At 37.1% G+C, this 21464-nt stretch overlaps 2 protein-coding genes across 2 annotated transcripts; both read right to left on the bottom strand.

The window, feature by feature from the left end:
- Nucleotides 1-12984: 12984 nt before the first annotated feature.
- LOC134334854 (olfactory receptor 10A3-like) lies at nucleotides 12985-16394 on the bottom strand. The gene is made up of 3 exons (XM_063017322.1): nucleotides 16336-16394; nucleotides 14411-14462; nucleotides 12985-13980 (listed from the first exon to the last, which is right to left on the bottom strand). The coding sequence occupies exons 1-3, from the start codon at nucleotides 16392-16394 to the stop codon at nucleotides 12985-12987; spliced, it is 1107 nt and encodes a 368-aa protein (XP_062873392.1).
- A 384-nt stretch (nucleotides 16395-16778) lies between these two features.
- On the bottom strand, nucleotides 16779-17735 carry LOC134334853 (olfactory receptor 2AT4-like). The gene has a single exon (XM_063017321.1). It carries the CDS (start codon nucleotides 17733-17735, stop codon nucleotides 16779-16781), a length of 957 nt encoding a protein of 318 aa, XP_062873391.1.
- Nucleotides 17736-21464: the final 3729 nt, after the last annotated feature.

Here is a 21464-nt window from a genome sequence, read left to right as displayed (position 1 = left end):
ACGTTATGATGTGATAAAGCTTCCAAATAGGGATGTAATATCCAGTCTGTGCAGAATGTGTGAGGCATCACACTTGAGTATGACTTAATTTTTGGATCATAGTGCTTTTATTTCGCAGTCTAAATATCTAAAAACAGCAGCAAAGGCTGGATTGTGGATGCAACACACTGACGGGTATCTGGCAACCCCTGCATTTTTTAAGGTGGGAACCCACTTGATTGGCCAATCTGCAACAGCTGCAACAGGGGCCAAAAGATGATATATGGGTATATATGCTATATAGGAAGAATAAGCTTAAAGCATAGAAGCATGGGCTGAACCTCCATGTCTTATGAGCCAGAAATGGTACATGGGCTGCAAGTTTAGAACCCTTAAGGTGAAGTCTAAATGTATCTGCAAATGTATACTCTATACATTTTCTTAACTGGTGTTATTAATTTATTGATAGATGGAGCCAAAGGAACATACCTTACTATAAGTCACTGCCTGTGAGACGCAACCAATGTTTCATTTTGTCCACTTGGGTTCTCTGCAGGTACTGTGGTTAAAAGAGTGGCTGATCTAAATTACCCCAAGCTTTGAATCAGTGAGTGGCTGGGTGATTGTATAGTACAATCCTGTAATGCACTGCTGCCCTGTCCAGGTTGAATTCCTATGCCTTATGTTTCTGAGAGTTGACTGACCCACCATGATGGTACTGACTGAGGATGAAGCAGTTACTAAAGAAAAAATAATAAATCAATAGTTCGGAGACATTTAAAATATCTGTACTGTCTCACCTTCATTAAGCTGTTTTAAAATATTTTAGATATAATAACAGAAACAGTTTAATTAATGATGCTCCTAATTTTCCAGGAAGATTTTGTGATTTTATCATAGACCATTGTGCATCATCTCCCTGTCTCCATGGCCACTGTTCAAATTCTGTAACAGGATACACATGTCACTGTGCATTTGGTAAGCTTTACCTTTTATTTCATGTACAGTTATAGTTTTTTTTTATATATATATATATTATATAATGTTGGATGCTAAGACTTCTATTAATCCTCAGGTGTGACTGGATTGAACTGTGAAGAGCATAGCTATGGATTTAATGAGTTGTCCTACATGGAGTTCCCCCCTTTGGATCCCAGATATAATTTTATCTCCATTGAATTTGCAACTGTAAAACAAAATTCATTGCTTCTATACAATCCCGGTGAACCATCAACCTCAGAGTTTCTTGCACTGGAAATTGTGGATGGAAAGCTATGCCTGTCTTATGATCTCGGTTCGGGAGTTGCAAGACTGGAGACAGCAAAACTAGTGACTGATGGGAACTTTCACAATGTTACTGTTAGGAGAATTGGAAATGTAGGTCGTTTATTCCTACACCAATCATTTTATTGCACTTTAACTTCATTTTTTAATCTAACGACTGATGGCCTGTATACCTGGGGTCCCAAAACAGTCCACATTTGTGCTCTCATAACAACTGTCCCAGGTATTTAGTCGTCTTGGCCTGTGTTCAAAGTGACATACTATGCAATTGAAGTACTATGCAATTGTCAAATCTCAGAGTCATTTGCATTACTATGCTAGTCAGTTCTGCAGAATTCAGCCTAATAGGAGAATATAAAAGTGAAATTGGCTAGATAGAATCTAAACTGACTGAGAACTTATCCATAGTGCTATAAACACGTTTCCAATCTGTCTAGGCTTACTTTTGCATACTAATAATACTAATGCCAAATGTCTATTTTGAGCCAAAATAATTCTGTAGCTTTAAAGTCAAACTCTCAATTCTCAATGTCTGAATTTAAGGAATCTATTGTTTTTGGGATCAGCTCTCAGCCCCTCACTCTGGAAAACTGAATGACTAAATGTCAAGTTCTTGGAAGGTGGCAGCACAACCCTTTGCACCTGACTGGGCAGCATGCTGTATGTTAGTGTGCAGTGTGTTATTTCCAAAACCAGGGGTAGAACAACAAACATCTGGAATAAATGAAAGACTGGAATCACTAAGGACCTGTTTGGCACTAAGGACCTGTTTGGCACTAAGGACCTGTTTGTGGCCTAGCGATTAAGATACTGGACTAGTAAGCAAAAGGTTGCAGGTTCAAACCCCACCACTGCCAGGTTGCCACTGTTGGGCCCTTGAGCAAGGTCTTTAACCCTCAGTTGCTTAGACTGTAAGTCGCTTTGGACAAAAGCGTCTGCTAAATGCCGAAAATGTAAATGTAAACTCTGGTCTAAGCTAAATCTCAGTATCTACTGATTAATGCATTTAAAGAAACCATGACATTTGGCTATTTTTAATAGCAAAAAAGTTGCACAATGCCAGAGCTTTTACCAGCTGTTATAATTCACCCCATAACTATAACCATCTTGGTTTGGCACACATAGGACTTCCTAACTATCTAAAAATGTGTTACAAAAATGGACACAATTGACATGGTTGGAAATGTAGTAATGGTTAATTGGAGCATCTATAATATCTAAAAGAATAACCACAAGCTGTAATATTACTGATCATTTGTTTGATGAGGTGGGCAGATGATTACATATTTTACACTATTTTCTGGTATTATTGTATGTGTTGCAGATTGCCTCTTTAGAGGTTGACAACTGCACAGCTGATGAGCCCAAAGGTTTTTGCTTGTCACAATATGAAGATTTTGGATCCCAAAGGTAGGACTTGATATGGAGCCGCTCACACAGGGTTAAAAAGTCCTAATTTTCTCAGTGACTGATCATTATTTAACCTACATGCACTAGTTTGAACACTTGTTTAAACCTTTACAATTGAAGTAAAGCATTTTTAAATCATGTCACTTTTTTCAGAACTCTGGATGTCAGGAACAATAACCTTACATTTGGAGGAGTTAAGTCCATTAATGTAATTTTGCTGAGGCCGTCTCAAGTGAGGACTCATGACTTTGTCGGATGTGTGAAAACTGTGAAATTAAACAACGTCCAGCTTGATGCTTCTAAAGCTCTGGCGTCTAACAAGATACTGGAGACGTACGTTTTCTTGATTAGTATGACTTGGATTCAAATTGTATATTTTTGCTGGTATGGGATGGCAAATTTACAAAGTAGTAACCCCAACACAAAATCTTCTCAAACAATATAGACAATGCAAGGCATGCATTAATCCAGGAAATGTATATGTAAATGTAATGTGTATGTAAATGTAAATGTAAATATTCCCACCTTTAACATCTTAATATCATTTGACAAAATGTCTTGCAAACCACTTTAAACCCTAATTGGATAAGTGGTTAAGACGGTGAGGGAATGTATATTTGTTATTATTACTTATAATTATTAGTGCCATATGTGATACAAAGAGTTTTATCCTTAAGCAAATGAGATATACTGGCCTAAAAGATTAAAGGTGTCTAATAGAAATCATTTAATTCCCTATGCAATAACAACAGTCTTATTAATTCAGAATAATACAATATTTATATAAATACATTAACATGTCATATATGTTTCTTCCTGATGCTTACAGATGTCCACGGGCGGATGTTAATCTGTGTAGCAGCAATAAATGTCTAAATGGTGGAGTTTGCCACGATCAATGGTTCTATCACTATTGCCAGTGTACTGGGAATTTTACTGGGGTGAACTGTGACATCAGTAATGCCACTTTTAATATTACCTGCACTGATTTTATTTCTGTTATGTTAATTTGAATATTGATTACCAATCAGCTTCCTCTATGTGTAATAGATGTGTCTGAGGATGATGGATTATTTCTTAGTGAGGGGACGTATGTAGATTTTGTGGTCAAGGAAAGCTACACCAGAAACCAGCTGCTACAAGCAGTTTTGGAAGAAAGTAGTGGAGCCATTCCAGGATTTGTCAGTTTTGAGATCAAAATAAGGACAACCAAAAAGGACAGTGTTTTAATAATTATTCAAAGCAATTCAGTACATCTAAAACTTAAGGTAAGCATTTGTCTTAGTAATTTGTAATAAAATGCATATCTTTACTAAATGTTAATCAACTCTAATTAGAGAGGGATGTAAACAAACAAGCTTTTTCAATAAGAATGTCAAGTTAAACTAAAATGTTTACATGAACATACATTAAAGCTGGAGTAGAAAATTATCAGTCATATACAAAATGTGTGGTTTTTGTGGCAGCATTTTACATGAAACAAAAAAACATTAAATTTACCATAATAACAATGTAAACATTTACATTAGGTTATTTATTAAATTTATAATAATATTTATAATAATATTTATTTATAGTTCTTAATAAAAGGTTTTAATTGTACTTTTTGTCCACTTAGTAGAAAGCCTTAGAACATGTTTATTAAATATTCTGATTTGTCTATTGTCTATTTTCTCTTTAACAGATACATGATGGGAAACCTCTGTATGTCTTTACACATGTAATACTCGGACAGCAGTGGGAGCTGGGTGTGGACAGAAGTGTTTCAGATGGACAGTGGCATGTTCTTCTTTTGCGCAGACATGGACCAAACATTATCGTGTTCCTGGATGAACAAGTTGTTAAAAATATCACTCATGTTATTATCAGCCAAACTGCTTTTACAGTGGAAGTGATTACTCTAGGGTTAGGCCCAACTGGGAAGTCAAAAGGTGAAGGTCAGTATTGTTATTTCTGAACTAATAAACTGTGTAATCAAGAAAAGCTATTAGACTTTAGCCAAAAGAAAAAGAAAAAAAATCAACTGACACCAGTTATATAACATTAAACTGATACGGTTTGTAGATTATCAAGCTACTTAAATTGTAAGATAAAAGTTTACCATTCAGAAAAAAAAATGGTAATAAAGAACAAAGGTTTCATGTGAATGAAGCTGCAATTCACATTTAAAATTGTAATACACTTGCCAGGGGATCAATCCTTGGTCAAAAACAATCTCAAATTTGAGTGGTTTTTTTTTTAAATAAAAAAGGGTTAAAGGTTAAGAAAAAATTATATAATTAATGTTGAGATTTTCTAAGATATAATGGGTCAGAAATACAAATACAGCAACTTAGTTTAATAATTTGGTAGTGTGAAAATTCCTATAACATCATGTAACTTTGTGGCATAGCCTGATTATTTCTTAGTAATTTTAAATGACAGCACTCTGCTCTTAAGTATTTCTTGTATATCTTGTGCCCCCTTGTGGATCGTTGTAATTCCCATCACTAATCTGCATTGTTAAACCTGGCTATATTTACTTCTTTTTAACCACATCAATTAGTTTGACTACAATTTACGCTGAGAAAAATTTGGCTGGATGGTCAGATGCAATCCAGCCAAACGGAGGTCGGCCATAAATAAAAATCTGGAGAAACATGGGTGATGCTGCCCACAGGTAATCAAGATTTATGTTATCATGGGCAGACATTATAATCCCTAACACAAATTAAAAGGTCATGCCATTTTATATAGTGCCCACACAATAGTGATGAAATGAAAAGCCAGTGCTCATTAGAAAGAGTTGCAGGACAAACTAAAAACAGCAGGAACGACAGTTACACAATAAGCAGTTAACATTAATACAATCTCTGTTCTTACATCTCATGCAAATGAAAAAATAAATTAAAGAAACAGTGATGGACAATTAACATTCCTACAGAAAGAACAGCACGACAAAAAATCTAATTATTTTTAAACAGTGTTCTCAAAGCTGTAATCGTCAACAATGGCTTTGCAAAAAAGTACTGATTTTATAATGTTTGGGTGTGCAAATACTTTTTGTTCTCTTCAATTTTAGGTAAAAAAAATATGTGGAAACATTGTAAACTGATATTTAAACAAAAGTAATTAATACTAAATACTAAAAACGTTTTAGGTTCTTTCACTGTCTGTTCTTCACAACTGTATGTAAACTCTTGCCCTCACCTGTATGACAGCTCTCTCATAGCCCAGATCTTAATGCTTTATAGTTTTAGAAAAGTGAATTGTGTGATTTCAGGGCTGCATCAGTAACTGCTTTTTAACTGTCTCATCCATCCATCTATTTTTTCAGATTTTGTTGGATGTGTGGAATTCGTCAAACTAAATGGACACATTCTGCCTTTTCTCGGCCACAGTGAGATGGTGGAGGCTAAACCGAGTCCTTCACTCTTCCTAAATGACTGTTTGTCTACTGACCACTGTGTTCTAACCCCCTGCTCTAAGGCTACCTGTCCTCCCTTATCCTGTCCCAGTGACTGTGATTCTTCAGAAAACAGCTTGTGCACTTGTTCACTAAATGCCTCTTCTGCACCATGTGGTTCCTGCTTCTCAGACACTGAAGCTTGTCTCCGGGGTCCTAAGAGTGCCCTCTTGTGGATCATTGCAGCTGTACTTCCTGTAGTCTTTATTCTGCTGATTTTGATCATCTGCATTGTCCTGAAGAGACGAGGGAAACTTTGTCAGATAAGGAATTCAAGTCAAGCCTGCCTTGCAACACTGGGAAAACATCATGGCACGGACAACATGGCATTCAGTCCAGACTATAATGATAATGGTCTTAAAAACAGTAATAACAGCAAGCAACCAGATCTGATAGTGGCAGGGGAACGGGTGCCAAGATTTGAAAGCTTTAGCCATAGCCAGCTAACAGGGTTTGAGGGAAGTGAGCTGGAGTATTATGAAATCTGCAGCTGTAATTTTCAGCCCATGCAGTTAAATGCTGATGGTCATGGTATGAATTTTGATCAGCCATGCTCACGAGCAAACCAAAGTGCCCCACAAAAAGGAAAGTCCCGATCTTCATCATGCATTTGTACTAGGGAAGACCAAGAACCGACAGAGCTGAACACTTATTCCTCTCCTGTATCCTCTGCTCCCAGACACTGCATCCTTAATACCAAGAAGTATTTAGATGGGAAAGATTACGGTGACCATCAAGACCACCAAGCCCACCAAATCTCCAAGAAAAAGATCTCTGGCTCAGTAGATCCTCCTAGTTGTCTTTCAAAAGACGAGATTAAGAGACTAAGCATCTTGCTTGGCCAAGTCAGTGTAGCAGAGACTTCATCTCAGAGCGAAAGCCACAGCTCGTTCACCTTCTCCGAGTACGACTGCGAGAGGGAACTCTACTTTATCAATGCACAGGACAACAGGCCTGACCATGCAAGTGAAGGTACAGACCAGATTTTATCTGTGGGATCCCCAAAAGTACTTTAATTTCCCCCACCTCTCAAAAATACAGGTCTGCTCAAAAACTGCCCATATGTGTGAGTTATAATATAAATGGGTGAGTGTGTGTCGGATTGCTGCTTTGTGCAGGGTGAATAAAGCAGTTAGTTAAAAAGAATGAATGCCAACCACTACGTACAGTGCCATTAAAATGCCAGTGTCATTGCTGTTCTGAAAATAGTACAACACACAATATGTGGTCAGTGGTGGTCCTAAAGTGGTCTGTTAGTGGTCAGAGGATGGTGGCTGAGAATTTTGCAGAGCAACAGATGAGCTGAAGTCAGTAACGGTATACAGTTGCAAGCAAGTTTCATAAATCACTACATTAATAAATCTCATTCTCATTTAAGTTATAATAAACACAATTATTATCATTTTTATGTGGCAAACACAATTCTTATTTATTATAAGATAAATATTTAGTCACCATGATATTCGTATATTACTCAGTTCACATTTTCGGAATATTTACTGTTGTAAGTTAATTATTAACTATTATGTCCCTTTTGTTTGAAACTTCTTTTATATAATAAAAGTACAATTGATAATATTCTAATGAATTAATATAGGTTAACCACATCGCTAAGCTTATTATGCTTTTTGTATTGCAGACTGCTTTAGAGGACATTTCATACTGGGTGTCCCATCACCTTTCATGGATGTCCAGACTCTTTCAGAAAGCACCATATCTGGAGCCACCCAGCAGTGGGAGAACCTACTAAATCCTGAGTTCCACTTTAATACCTACTCAAATGTTTTTGAGGACATAGCAAGGCTACCTGACACTCAGAGGTGTGATTGTGATGTTCATAGTGATGAAGAGCAGATTATCTGAAATATTATATTTAGCTGTATGACTGTGAAGCTTTTATGTAGATTTACTGGATTTCTTCGATTTAAAACTTTAAATTGTCAATTTGCCGTTTTTTATTTCCTGTTTTTTTATTGGAGTTGGAGCTTATAGTGTGCACACTTTCCATTAAAAGATATTTTTAAAAAGAATATTTAAAAAAATGTGGTTGCCTGTGTTAAAACTTTTTTTCCCATATTTTTCTCATCTTCTGTAGTTAATTTATTATTTTTTTAATGTAATGAAATAAGCTTCATTACTGTAATTTTTAAATATTAGTATCCTGCTATAATAATAATAATAATGATGATGATGATAATGATGTAATAGTGGAGAATGTATTATGGTTTAGGATCTGGAAAACAGGCCTGACCATGCAAATGAAAGTACAGACCAGATTATATCTGTAGGGTTTAGTATATCTTACATTTTAGTTGTTTTACAAGAACCATAAGGTGCAGGTGATAAAAGTCGGTTCTGCTCAGCAACATTGGACCTGAGAACCTGGGATCAATCCTTACTTCTGGTCACTCTCTGTGGGACGTTTTGCATGTCTGCCACATTTCTGCCTGTGATCTCTAAAAAGACTTTAGTTTTTTCTAATCTCTCTAAATTTTTTGAATATTATGTATTATGGTTTGGGCCTGATTCGGAGTAGGAGCTGAACAACAAGCCTGACCATGCAAGTGAAGATACAGGCCAGATTTTATCTGTGGGTCTTAGTATATCTTATATTTTAATTGTTTTACAACAACCATAAGGTGGCACAGCGGTGCTGGTGTTAAAGTCGGTGCTGCTCAGCAACTGGGGTCCTGGGAACCTGGGATCAGTCCTTACTTCTGGTCACTCTCTGTGGGACATTTTGCATGTCTGCCACATTTCTGTACTTTAGTTTTCTCTCATCTCTCTAAATGTTTTGAATATTAATATCCTGCTATAACAATAATAATGGATAATGTATTATGGTTTGGGCCTGATTTAGAATAATGATCTGGACAACAGGCCCAACCATGCAAATGAAGGTACAGGCCAGATAAAGTTGGTGCTGCTCAGAAACAGGGTCCTCGGAACTTGGGCTCAATCCTTACTTCTGGTCACTCTCTGTGGGAAGATTTGCATGTCTACCACATGTCTGCCTTTGATCCCTAAAAGTACTTTAACTCACCTCCCAAAAATTTTTAATATTATTATCATGTTATAATAATAATAATAATAATAATAATAATAATAATAATAATAATAATAGTGGAGAAAGTATTATACCTAGTATGAGCCTGATTTAGAGTAGGATCTGGACAGCTTCCTATCATAAATTAGAATTACACTGGCAAATAAAGTGAGCAGATAAGTTTTGAAGTGCAATACAAGTAAAATGCCTCATTTAAAGACTGAAATCTATATTAAACCACCCACAGTATTTCACAGTATTTCCACAGTATTATTTGCACAAAAACACCCTCAAAAATTTTAATAAAACTCCTAAAAACAACTAAAATAAGTCGATAGCGGTTGCATTACTATTTATTACAAATCACGTTTTTAACCTGCAGTTCTACATCCTGCCACGTGGGGTCGCTAAAATGTAGCATATAATTTAACACCCTCTTGCCTGTGATTCACACACTGTGGACAGAAGGACTGGGACGCCCTTCTAATTATTGAATTAATTTTCAGCCACAATAATTGCTAAAAGGTGTAATAAATCAATTATTTTAGGAAATAATATGCGTTTGACAAATGCTCTTTTGACTGAATGGGCACAAATTACCACATACATACTTTAAACTTTACGTCTTGTGAGAAACTCTCTCAGAAGAGAAGAGTGAGTGTTAAAGCTAAAAAGATCACATAGAGGTCATTTTATTTCAATAATGCTGTAACAAACATTAAAACTCTCCTTGAAACGACAGTGTAGTATGTAGTTAAGTTTTTAAAATAATTAAACTGAACAGTCTGAAAACATTAGGCCAGTGATGTATTTATTTTTCTTTAGTGTATTGTTTGTATTTCTTGTGTACAGTGGTCCTAAGCATGATGTACAACCTCTATGCATGTCAAAAACGTAATAGAAATATACAACAATAATAACATTCTTACATTAGAATGTTCATCCATAACATTAGGATTCACTATGTAGATTAAAGCTGAGCCACCCAGGCATAAGGGTTTATTTATAAAGCATAAGCTGTGCAAGGAATAAGAAAGGCAAACCTGCAAACTATAATTAGCAGATTATGGACATATATACATAAAACACATATTATATATAAACATATATGATTATAAAAAGTATAATAAGCATCAAGATGAACATAACTAATAAAAAACAACAGTATAAAAAAAATAATGTGTCTGATAAATGTTTAGTAAAGGGCCCCAAATGCCCTAAGCAACTATATTTAAAATACTAATAATTTAAGAAGGTCAGTATGTGTTCGAGAATAAGTATTAAAAACCTATCTGAAGTCAACATACATATATTAAATGTTCTTGTAGAGTGAGGAGCATTTTTATGTTACTTATTTGTAAGCAAAAACATAACCTCTCACTGGAAGCACAGATTACCAAAGCTTTTTTTGGGACACAGTATGTGAAGGACCAGTTCATTGGAAAAGACAAATATTCTTGATATTCTTGGTAGAGTTAAAGGTAACAAGAAGAGCATGGCTGAAAAGATGAAAAATGCAATTAGAGGAATAATAAATGAGACATTAAAAAGCCTGACCAAAACAGAAGACAAGATGTTCTGGAGAAACACTTTCCACATGGTAGCCAGGAGTCAGAATCGACTACACGGCACTTGCTAGTAACACTGGATAGTAGTTATTTAACCAAAATAAGGTTTAGATTTGCAGTCTTCTGGAAGGGCTTTTTAAAAGATGTTGCAGTGTGTTAGAATTTAGTCAATATAAAATTTAGAAGGTCAGGTACTGGAAAAAAGTCCTAGCTTCCAAAAATAAGGTCAGGGCTCTGTGCACGCCACATGGTGGAGACTTTCTCTACCGTATCTTAATAGACCTTGCTTTGTGCACAAGGACACAGTAATTCTGGAACAAGAAAGGGCCTTTACAAATCTGTTAAAAGCATATACAGTGTATCACAAAAGTGAGTACACCCCTCACATTTCTGCAGATATTTAAGTATATCTTTTCATGGGACAACACTGACAAAATGACACTTTGACACAATGAAAAGTAGTCTGTGTGCAGCTTATATAACAGTGTAAATTTATTCTTCCCTCAAAATAACTCAATATACAGCCATTAATGTCTAAACCACCGGCAACAAAAGTGAGTACACCCCTAAGAGACTACACCCCTAAATGTCCAAATTGAGCACTGCTTGTCATTTTCCCTCCAAAATGTCATGTGACTCGTTAGTGTTACTAGGTCTCAGGTGTGCATAGGGAGCAGGTGTGTTCAATTTAGTAGTACAGCTCTCACACTCTCTCATACTGGTCACTGAAAGTTCCAACATGGCACCTCATGGCAAAGAACTCTCTGAGGATCTTAAAAGACGAATTGTTGCGCTACATGAAGATGGCCAAGGCTACAAGAAGATTGCCAACACCCTGAAACTGAGCTGCAGCACAGTGGCCAAGATCATCCAGCGTTTTAAAAGAGCAGGGTCCACTCAGAACAGACCTCGCGTTGGTCGTCCAAAGAAGCTGAGTGCACGTGCTCAGCGTCACATCCAACTGCTGTCTTTGAAAGATAGGCGCAGGAGTGCTGTCAGCATTGCTGCAGAGATTGAAAAGGTGGGGGGTCAGCCTGTCAGTGCTCAGACCATACGCCGCACACTACATCAAATTGGTCTGCATGGCTGTCACCCCAGAAGGAAGCCTCTTCTGAAGTCTCTACACAAGAAAGCCCGCAAACAGTTTGCTGAAGACATGTCAACAAAGGACATGGATTACTGGAACCATGTCCTATGGTCTGATGAGACCAAGATTAATTTGTTTGGTTCAGATGGTCTCAAGCATGTGTGGCGGCAATCAGGTGAGGAGTACAAAGATAAGTGTGTCATGCCTACAGTCAAGCATGGTGGTGGGAATGCCATGGTCTGGGGCTGCATGAGTGCAGCAGGTGTTGGGGAGTTACATTTCATTGAGGGACACATGAACTCCAATATGTACTGTGAAATACTGAAGCAGAGCATGATCCCCTCCCTCCGGAAACTGGGTCGCAGGGCAGTGTTCCAGCATGATAATGACCCCAAACACACCTCTAAGACGACCACTGCTTTATTGAAGAGGCTGAGGGTAAAGGTGATGGACTGGCCAAGCATGTCTCCAGACCTAAACCCAATAGAACATCTTTGGGGCATCCTCAAGCGGAAGGTGGAGGAGCGCAAAGTCTCGAATATCCGCCAGCTCCGTGATGTCGTCATGGAGGAGTGGAAAAGCATTCCAGTGGCAACCTGTGAAGCTCTGGTAAACTCCATGCCCAGGAGAGTTAAGGCAGTTCTGGGAAATAATGGTGGCCACACAAAATATTGACACTTCAGGAACTTTCACTAAGGGGTGTACTCACTTTTGTTGCCGGTGGTTTAGACATTAATGGCTGTATATTGAGTTATTTTGAGGGAAGAATAAATTTACACTGTTATATAAGCTGCACACAGACTACTTTTCATTGTGTCAAAGTGTCATTTTGTCAGTGTTGTCCCATGAAAAGATATACTTAAATATCTGCAGAAATGTGAGGGGTGTACTCACTTTTGTGATACACTGTACATGATTTTAAACAACTGTTAGCAATGAGTGGCTGAAAGTTCGATATTTAGGAAGGGTGAAGGGTGCCCAAAAACCTTTAAGCATATTGCGAAAACCACTTTGACATTTATTACAGCCAAACCAGTCACTGCACATGTGTGTAATTTTACATTGTACATGCTGATAACAAAGATACATGTCCTAGAATGTGATATCTATTACAGTTACAACAGCTGGCATTCAAATGGCACGTCTGAATAAAAAAGGTACAGTTTCAGATTTTCTCTGCAACATTTTTCACATTTCCTATCACCCGCCTTTGTTTTAATCTCATCATTAATCTTTCTTTAATTTCTTTCGTCCTGAAGCAGTAAATAAAGGGGTTCATAAGAGCAGGGAATAGACTGTATATCAATGTTATTAATATGCGACTTTCATTATTAAAATAAAAGCCTAAATATTGTGACAAATACACAACAGTCCTTGGTAAATAGTACAGGCAGATAATTACCAGCTGAGGAGTGCATGTTATAAATGTTTTGTAACGGGCCTCTTTACTTGAGATCTGCATGACAGAATAAATGATCGCCACATAAGAAAAGATAATAAAACAGAAAGGACCCCAGAGTATCGTCAATGCAACAGGAGTAATAGTGGCTTTAATGCTTGAAATGTCACCGCATGCCAGTCTTCTTAGGGAGATATGGTCACAGTAGCACTGAGCTATAACATTTGGTCCACAGTATGTAGCTGTAAGGAGATGTGCTGTCAGTCCAGCCATTACCAACAGATTTATTATCCAACTCACTAAACTCAAATTTGCAATAGTGGAATTTTTTATCAGTGTTGGATATCTGAGTGGATTACATATGGCAACAAACCGATCAAGGGCCATTAATCCCAGTAGAAACGAGGTGGCAGACCCAAGAAAATGAACAAAAAACATTTGTGTCATGCAGCCGTTAAATGATATGATTGCTTGTGACGTCCAGTATCTGCCAATGATTGTGGGAAGAGTTGTGGTCCCGAATCCAAGGTCCGATGCTGCCAGGTTACAAAAAATGATGTATGTTGGTCTTTGGAGACATTTTTCATATGTAACAAACAGAATGATAAAAATGTTCCCGAATGCCAGCATCAGGTAGAGGCAGAAGAAACAGGTTCCCAAAATTCCATCATACTTATCTGGAAAATATGCAAAGCCTTGGATGATAAATTCAGGAATGTTGGTTGTTCTGTTCAAGGATGTTTCAGTAATGCGAGAAGTCATCTGGCAAAAAAAGCATCATTTTAACATTAGATTTATATCTCACATGTGATAAAACCAAACAGATTTGTTGCTTTACAATCATTAAAACATTATAACAAGTAATAATATTAATCATGTTGCACTAAATTAAAAAATACAATATTAATACAACCACAACAGTTAATTTTCAGAAACAAGCATACTTTGCTTTGATCCAGGCTCTTACCAAGCAGTCTGTGTAGCCACAGCCCAAGGGGTGTAGACCTAACTTGTCGAGAGCTTTTATACTGTTGAGTATTTGGGCCCCTTTGACACAGCATAAACATTGATAACTAAGCACGTCTTTAGAGAATTCAAATAATACCCAACACTCCTATTATAATGTTTGGTAAAGATTACATGTGGGGTAAACTTCAGACACAGCAGCTGTTGATGAGTGAATTACACTTACCTCTAGTTTCTGGAGTCCACACGGGGTCTTTACATGAGGGTTTTTCTGATATCTTCCAAAACATACCATTAGGTATATCTACACAGGGACACAGTCACAGTATGCAGACTTTGGGTCTGTCTCAAAACTCAAAACTTTTCTGTTGTGTTGCCTCAGCCCATTAATTTGAATGGCCTAAGGCTAAAACTGTGCCGTTTATGTAAATAGACATGTCTAACTAGAGTGTCTTAATTATCTGCTTTCTAAAGTTTAATGTCCATTAGAATCCTCTCTACTGAGGCAGCTGCTAGGTAGGCAGTGGGCCACAAGGCAGCTCACAAGGTTTTGAGACAAACCCAATGTTTTTTTTAGTCTTTCTACTGATCCACCCCTAAATTAAAAGAGTATACAGTGTAATGAAACACAAACACTGTTTTTGTTGGTCTTTATTGCTTTAATAAGACATAGAATATGAAAATAAAGGTATGTTTGACTTAGATAGCAGCAGGCTAGTTGTGAGACCACTTTGGAACTGTTCAAACCAGAATAACTGCATCCTGAAAACCCAGAAACCCATCTGATACTGGTAAACAGATCAAATCCATAATGAGCATTTTTCAGATTTTGGACTGTAAGACGGTTCCAAAGTTTTCACAAATACAAGTACAAAATATTTAAACACACATATAATCTATTAAAAATCAAAAATGTAAAAGAAGGACCGCATAGACGGGACAGCTGCTGTTACACAACCTAAGGGTCCCAGATTTGAACCTCACTTTTGGTTACTGTCTTTCTGAAGTTCGGCATCTTTTACCTGTGTTTGCATCAGGTATTTCCAGGTACTCAGGCATCAGCTCCCAAAAATATGTCAGTAGATGATGTGGCGTCCACAACTTAAGGCGATACTAGATTGCCTTTACAGGACGTCTTAAATGAAAAGAAACACCCAGATAAAATAAAAACGGTTCGGCAGACGATGATCCATTTTTTAAACACAAGCTGTGGGGGGAAGGAGGAAACCTGTAAGGGCATGTCACCAACATAGTGTCCATTCTGAAGATCACCTTCTTCGATTCAACTTTAGTTTTTTTAAATTGGAAATTAGGTGTGTAACTTATCAAACTTGTTAGGAATTTTACCTGGAAAACAATTGTGTGCTTTATGTTAATATGTACATTTTATCTAATACATTTTAAAAGCAAATAATGGCAAAGAAGGACAGCAAGCACAGCAGGGACAGTTGCTGTCTTTCTGGAGTTCAGCATCTATTACCTGTGTCTGCATGAAGTTTTTCCAGGTCAGTAGGTGATGTGGCATCCACAACTTAAAGCGATACTAGATTGCCATTACAGGACGTCTTAAATGTAAAGAAACACCCAGATGAAATAAAAACGGTTCGGCAGACGATGATCCATTTTTAAACACAAGCTGTGGGGGGAAGGAGGAAACCTGTAAGGGCATGTCACCAACATAGTGTCCATTCTGAAGATCGCCTTCTTGGATTCAATGTAGTTTTTCAAATAGGAAGGTAGATGTGTGAGAATTTTACTTGGAAACAATCATGTGCTTCATGTTATAATGTAAATTTTACCTGAAATAAGAAAAGTAACTATATAGTCTACAAAAAGTGTTTGATATGCTGTCCACTATTCTCAAGGCTCTGAGGCCAGAAAAGCGGCTGTTGTTGCTATCCATAGCGATTTTTGGTTGGCAATCTTGACAGAACCTGTTTTCAGAATGTGGCAACTGCACTGTGGGTAATAGAAAGTCCGTTTCAGTGGCGTTGGTTAAAATCCTCTGTGTTGACACGTGTGCTTTGTTCACTGCTTCAGATAACGGCATCCTTCACATTGCCTGTACAGATAAAAAATCACTGTTATAACATGAAAATGAATAATTTAAGTAAACATAAAGACTTTTATGTTTTAAACATAAACACATACCTTCCGATCTGAGAAACTGAAGCTGAATCCAGGATGACAGCACTGAAGGTGGCCGACATGTTGGTGACATGGCCTAACAGATTTACCCCTTTCCCCCACAGCTTATGTCTGAAATTGGATCACCATCTGTCAAACCATTTTCATTTTATATGGGCATTTCCTCATATTGGAGACAACCTCTTTATTCAGATTAGAATACAGATGTTTTTTATTTATATTTACTATTTATTTATTTATTTGTATTTCTTAAATAGTAATTTATAGGCATATTTATTATTATTATTATTTATTCCAGCATAGGTTTTTATGCTGTTTTGCTTTCAGACCCTAAATACTCAAACTGACATCTCAATTATTTTTTGTAACTTGACCTCCTCAATCAGCAGCAAGAAAACAAAGGAAATATGTGCCATAAAAATCAATTATTAGTCAAATGTAAATCTTTACACAGTACCATTAGGAACTTTGTTCTTTTGTAATCTTCTGATCAGGATCTTCTTTACTTCCTCTGTTCTCAAACTGTACAGTAGGGGGTTGATCATGGGAGGCAGCAGGCTGTACAACATGATTATGGCTATTTGCAAATCAGCATTAAATGTGATACCAACGTTGGCAGCCAAGTAATTAAAACACCTGGGTAAAAAGTACAGGGCGATTATGAGAAGCTGAGCACTACAGGTTGAGAAAGCCTTTAGTCGGCCCTGTGTGGTAGAAATTTTTAGGACTGCCCAAACAATGCAGAAGTAGGAGAAAATTATTATAGCGAGAGATCCCAGCAGGACAATCATGGCACCCACAAAAGCCGGGAAACTATACGGAGCTCGATCAGTGCATGCAAGTCGTGTAATAGATATGTGATCACAATAACAGTTTATAATGTTATTAGAACCACAGTAAGGCAAAGGTGAGGCTCGGACAACCATCATTAGAACAACAGAATGAGCCACAACCCAAGCAACCAAACTCAGAATAAAGACATTTCTATTTGACATCATTGTGTGGTACTGCAGTGGGAAACAAATTGCTACATATCGATCAATGGCCATTAGTGCCAGAATAAAAGAACTCACTGATCCAAAATAATGCACTAAATACATCTGAAAAAAACAAGCTCCAAATGAAATGCTACCAGACTGAAACCAATACCTGGCTATGATCTTGGGTAAGGTGCTGGTACTGAACAAAACATCATTGACCACAAGGCTTATATAAATAAAATACATGGGTTTATGCAAACATTTGTTGGTTGCAAACAAAAAAAGAAAAAGTCCATTTCCTATCAAGGTGCACATATAAACTATAAACATAATAGTGGATATGAGGCCGTAGTAGTTTGGGTGCAGTCCGGGAAAACCAACAATGAAGAAGTCCTTTACATAGGTCACATTTCCATCTGGCATCTTGAGCTGATGGTCTTGAAATGAAAAAAAAAAAAAAATGCATTAAATTCAGTAATACACCAGAATCACCGTAATATTTAGTGTCAATAGGAATAACATAAGACTTAATATGAATACCACAAACTTGAAAATATGTTATAAATTCACAGAATAAAATCTAAAATTAAATCTTATATTGTGAACCCTCTAAAACACACTGCACAAGTTTAAATTAAATTAAACAGGTTGTCACATTAGGAATCTGTGAAAAGCAGTGACATTTCTGTATAAAATAGTTACAGTATAATAACAGATTAAATATTTCAACTGCTTGTTCTTCTCATTATATCTAAAACACATGACATACAAATGATATAACTGGATTCAAATTAAGCTAGAATATAAAGGTAAAAACACTGTAAAAACAAAATTACATGTAATGTAAAACTACACAGAAAGCATGTCAATAACAACTACAGATATAAACATCCCACCGGATCACACTGTCCTTGGAATACAATTTAGAAATACTTCTAAACATTATGTATTTTACCTTTTAGACTGATGTGAACGTCTATGAATCAAAATGAAATAATGCTTGTTTGATTTGGGACAGTGCATTAATATAAAATCCATGAACGTCACATGACTAGAAAAACAAAAACTCAAGAGACTTTGTAGTACTCATAGTAATCAGATTATCATTTTTCATTGGTAAGAGTAATGCTCTACTTAAACACAAACTGGCTTGATTTTAGCCAAGCATGTAGAATAGAGATGTTACTTAATTTAAACCTTACCAACAACATTAAGCAGCCACCTTAAAGTTATTTTGAACCTACATGTGTATATACGTATATATATGTGTGTGTGTGTGTGTGTGTGTGCATACATGTACCGTAAACGAGACACTCCAAAATTCTGTTGTTCACTGTGCAGTGACAATAAAGACATTCCATTCCAAAAATGATTTGTTCAGTAACATGGAATGATGAAAAGGTATTTATATACTTTAAAGTACAAACCGCATGTCTAGAGAAACTGGCAGCTTTTGTACAATGCAATAAAAGAAGAATCTTTAATTTGTTAATTCTTTTGAATCTTTATTTGACTGATAAAAGTAGAAATATTTCCAGTGTTTTCTCTGATCAAATTTATTGTATTTTGAAAACTGGGACAGAGTCGTGTTTACCCCTGTGTTCCATCATCTTTCCTATTAATGAGAATTTTAATGGTTTGGACAGTAAGAACACTAATTGTTGCAGTTTTGCAGTATTTGCTTAATACAAACCTTCAGCTGCTCAACAGTCTGTGGTTGTTATTATGTGATTCTCCTCTTTATGCTGCACCACACGTTTTTAATAGAAAATTGGTATGGATATAATATTTATGTTCAGATTGTTTTAAGTTTGTTTACTTTTTATGCATTTTAAAATGTTAGTGTAGATTACATTATTTATTTATTTAAATTATTTAATTATTATTTAATTTATAGTTTTTGAAGATTTTCATGCTGTTTTGCTTTTAGTACCTAAATATCAAAATAAGCACCATTAAGTCACATTTACATGCTGCCCAATAATCCATTAATAATCGGACTAATCGTTCAATCGGAATAGAATATGTACATGTATACATCTCAATCAGATTAGACTAGTCAGATGGAAGCCATTTCGCATACAATTTTAATCCAGTTGAATAAAATGCGTAATCCTTTAAATAATCCATTAAATAGGAGAACAGTAGCCATGTAAACATTACATTCTTTATATACAGTGTATCACAAAAGTGAGTACACCCCTCACATTTCTGCAAATATTTTATTATATCTTTTCATTGGACAACACTATAGACATGAAACTTGGATATAACTTAGAGTAGTCAGTGTACAACTTGTATAGCAGTGTAGATTTACTGTCTTCTGAAAATAACTCAACACACAGCCATTAATGTCTAAATGGCTGGCAACATAAGTGAGTACACCCCACAGTGAACATGTCCAAATTGTGCCCAAAGTGTCAATATTTTGTGTGACCACCATTATTATCCAGCACTGCCTTAACCCTCCTGGGCATGGAATTCACCAGAGCTGCACAGGTTGCTACTGGAATCCTCTTCCACTCCTCCATGATGACATCACAGAGCTGGTGGATGTTAGACACCTTGAACTCCTCCACCTTCCACTTGAGGATGCGCCACAGGTGCTCAATTGGGTTTAGTCCATCACCTTTACCTTCAGCTTCCTCAGCAAGGCAGTTGTCATCTTGGAGGTTGTGTTTGGGGTCGTTATCCTGTTGGAAAACTGCCATGAGGCCCAGTTTTCGAAGGGAGGGGATCAAGCTCTGTTTCAGAATGTCACAGTACATGTTGGAATTCATGTTTCCCTCAATGAACTGCAGCTCCCCAGTGCCAGCAACACTCATGCAGCCCAAGACCATGATGCTACCACCACCATGCTTGACTGTAGGCAAGATACAGTTGTCTTGGTACTTCTCACCAGGGCGCCGCCACACATGCTGGACACCATCTGAGCCAAACAAGTTTATCTTGGTCTCGTCAGACCACAGGGCATTCCAGTAATCCATGTTCTTGGACTGCTTGTCTTCAGCAAACTGTTTGCGGGCTTTCTTGTGCGTCAGCTTCCTTCTGGGATGACGACCATGCAGACCGAGTTGATGCAGTGTGCGGCGTATGGTCTGAGCACTGACAGGCTGACCTCCCACGTCTTCAACCTCTGCAGCAATGCTGGCAGCACTCATGTGTCTATTTTTTAAAGCCAACCTCTGGATATGACGCCGAACACGTGGACTCAACTTCTTTGGTCGACCCTGGCGAAGACTGTTCCGAGTGGAACCTGTCCTGGAAAACCGCTGTATGACCTTGGCCACCATGCTGTAGCTCAGTTTCAGGGTGTTAGCAATCTTCTTATAGCCCAGGCCATCTTTGTGGAGAGCAACAATTCTATTTCTCACATCCTCAGAGAGTTCTTTGCCATGAGGTGCCATGTTGAATATCCAGTGGCCAGTATGAGAGAATTGTACCCAAAACACCAAATTTAACAGCCCTGCTCCCCATTTACACCTGGGACCTTGACACATGACACCAGAGAGGGACAACGACACATTTGGGCACAATTTGGACATGTTCACTGTGGGGTGTACTCACTTATGTTGCCAGCCATTTAGACATTAATGGCTGTGTGTTGAGTTATTTTCAGAAGACAGTAAATCTACACTGCTATACAAGTTGTACACTGACTACTCTAACTTATATCCAAGTTTCATGTCTATAGTGTTGTCCCATGAAAAGATATAATAAAATATTTGCAGAAATGTGAGGGGTGTACTCACTTTTGTGATACACTGTATATATATATATATATATATATATATATATATATATATATATATACAGTATATATATATATATATATATATATATATATATATATATATATATAATATTTTTTTTGTTTATGCATTTTCTCCCCTTTTTCTCCCTTTTAACGCGCCCAATTGCCCGATTGCTTCATGCTTTCTCTCCAACAATGCCAATCCCCACTCTGATTGAGGAGAACAGAGCTAACCCACGCCCCCTCGGACACGTGGGCAGCAGCCGTATGCATTTTGTCACCTACACTTTAATGAGTGCAATGCGGATTAGCACTGTGTACGGAGAGACACACCCTGACAGCACTATATTCCTGTCTCTGTGCAGGTGCCATCAATCAGCCAGCAGAGGACGTAGTTG

Source organism: Trichomycterus rosablanca, chromosome 20 (genome assembly GCF_030014385.1).
Source record: "Trichomycterus rosablanca isolate fTriRos1 chromosome 20, fTriRos1.hap1, whole genome shotgun sequence".
NCBI classification, from domain to species: Eukaryota; Metazoa; Chordata; class Actinopteri; order Siluriformes; family Trichomycteridae; genus Trichomycterus; species Trichomycterus rosablanca.
The sequence above is the reverse complement of the archived record's forward strand: the minus strand, read 5'-3'. Positions and strand labels throughout refer to the sequence as shown.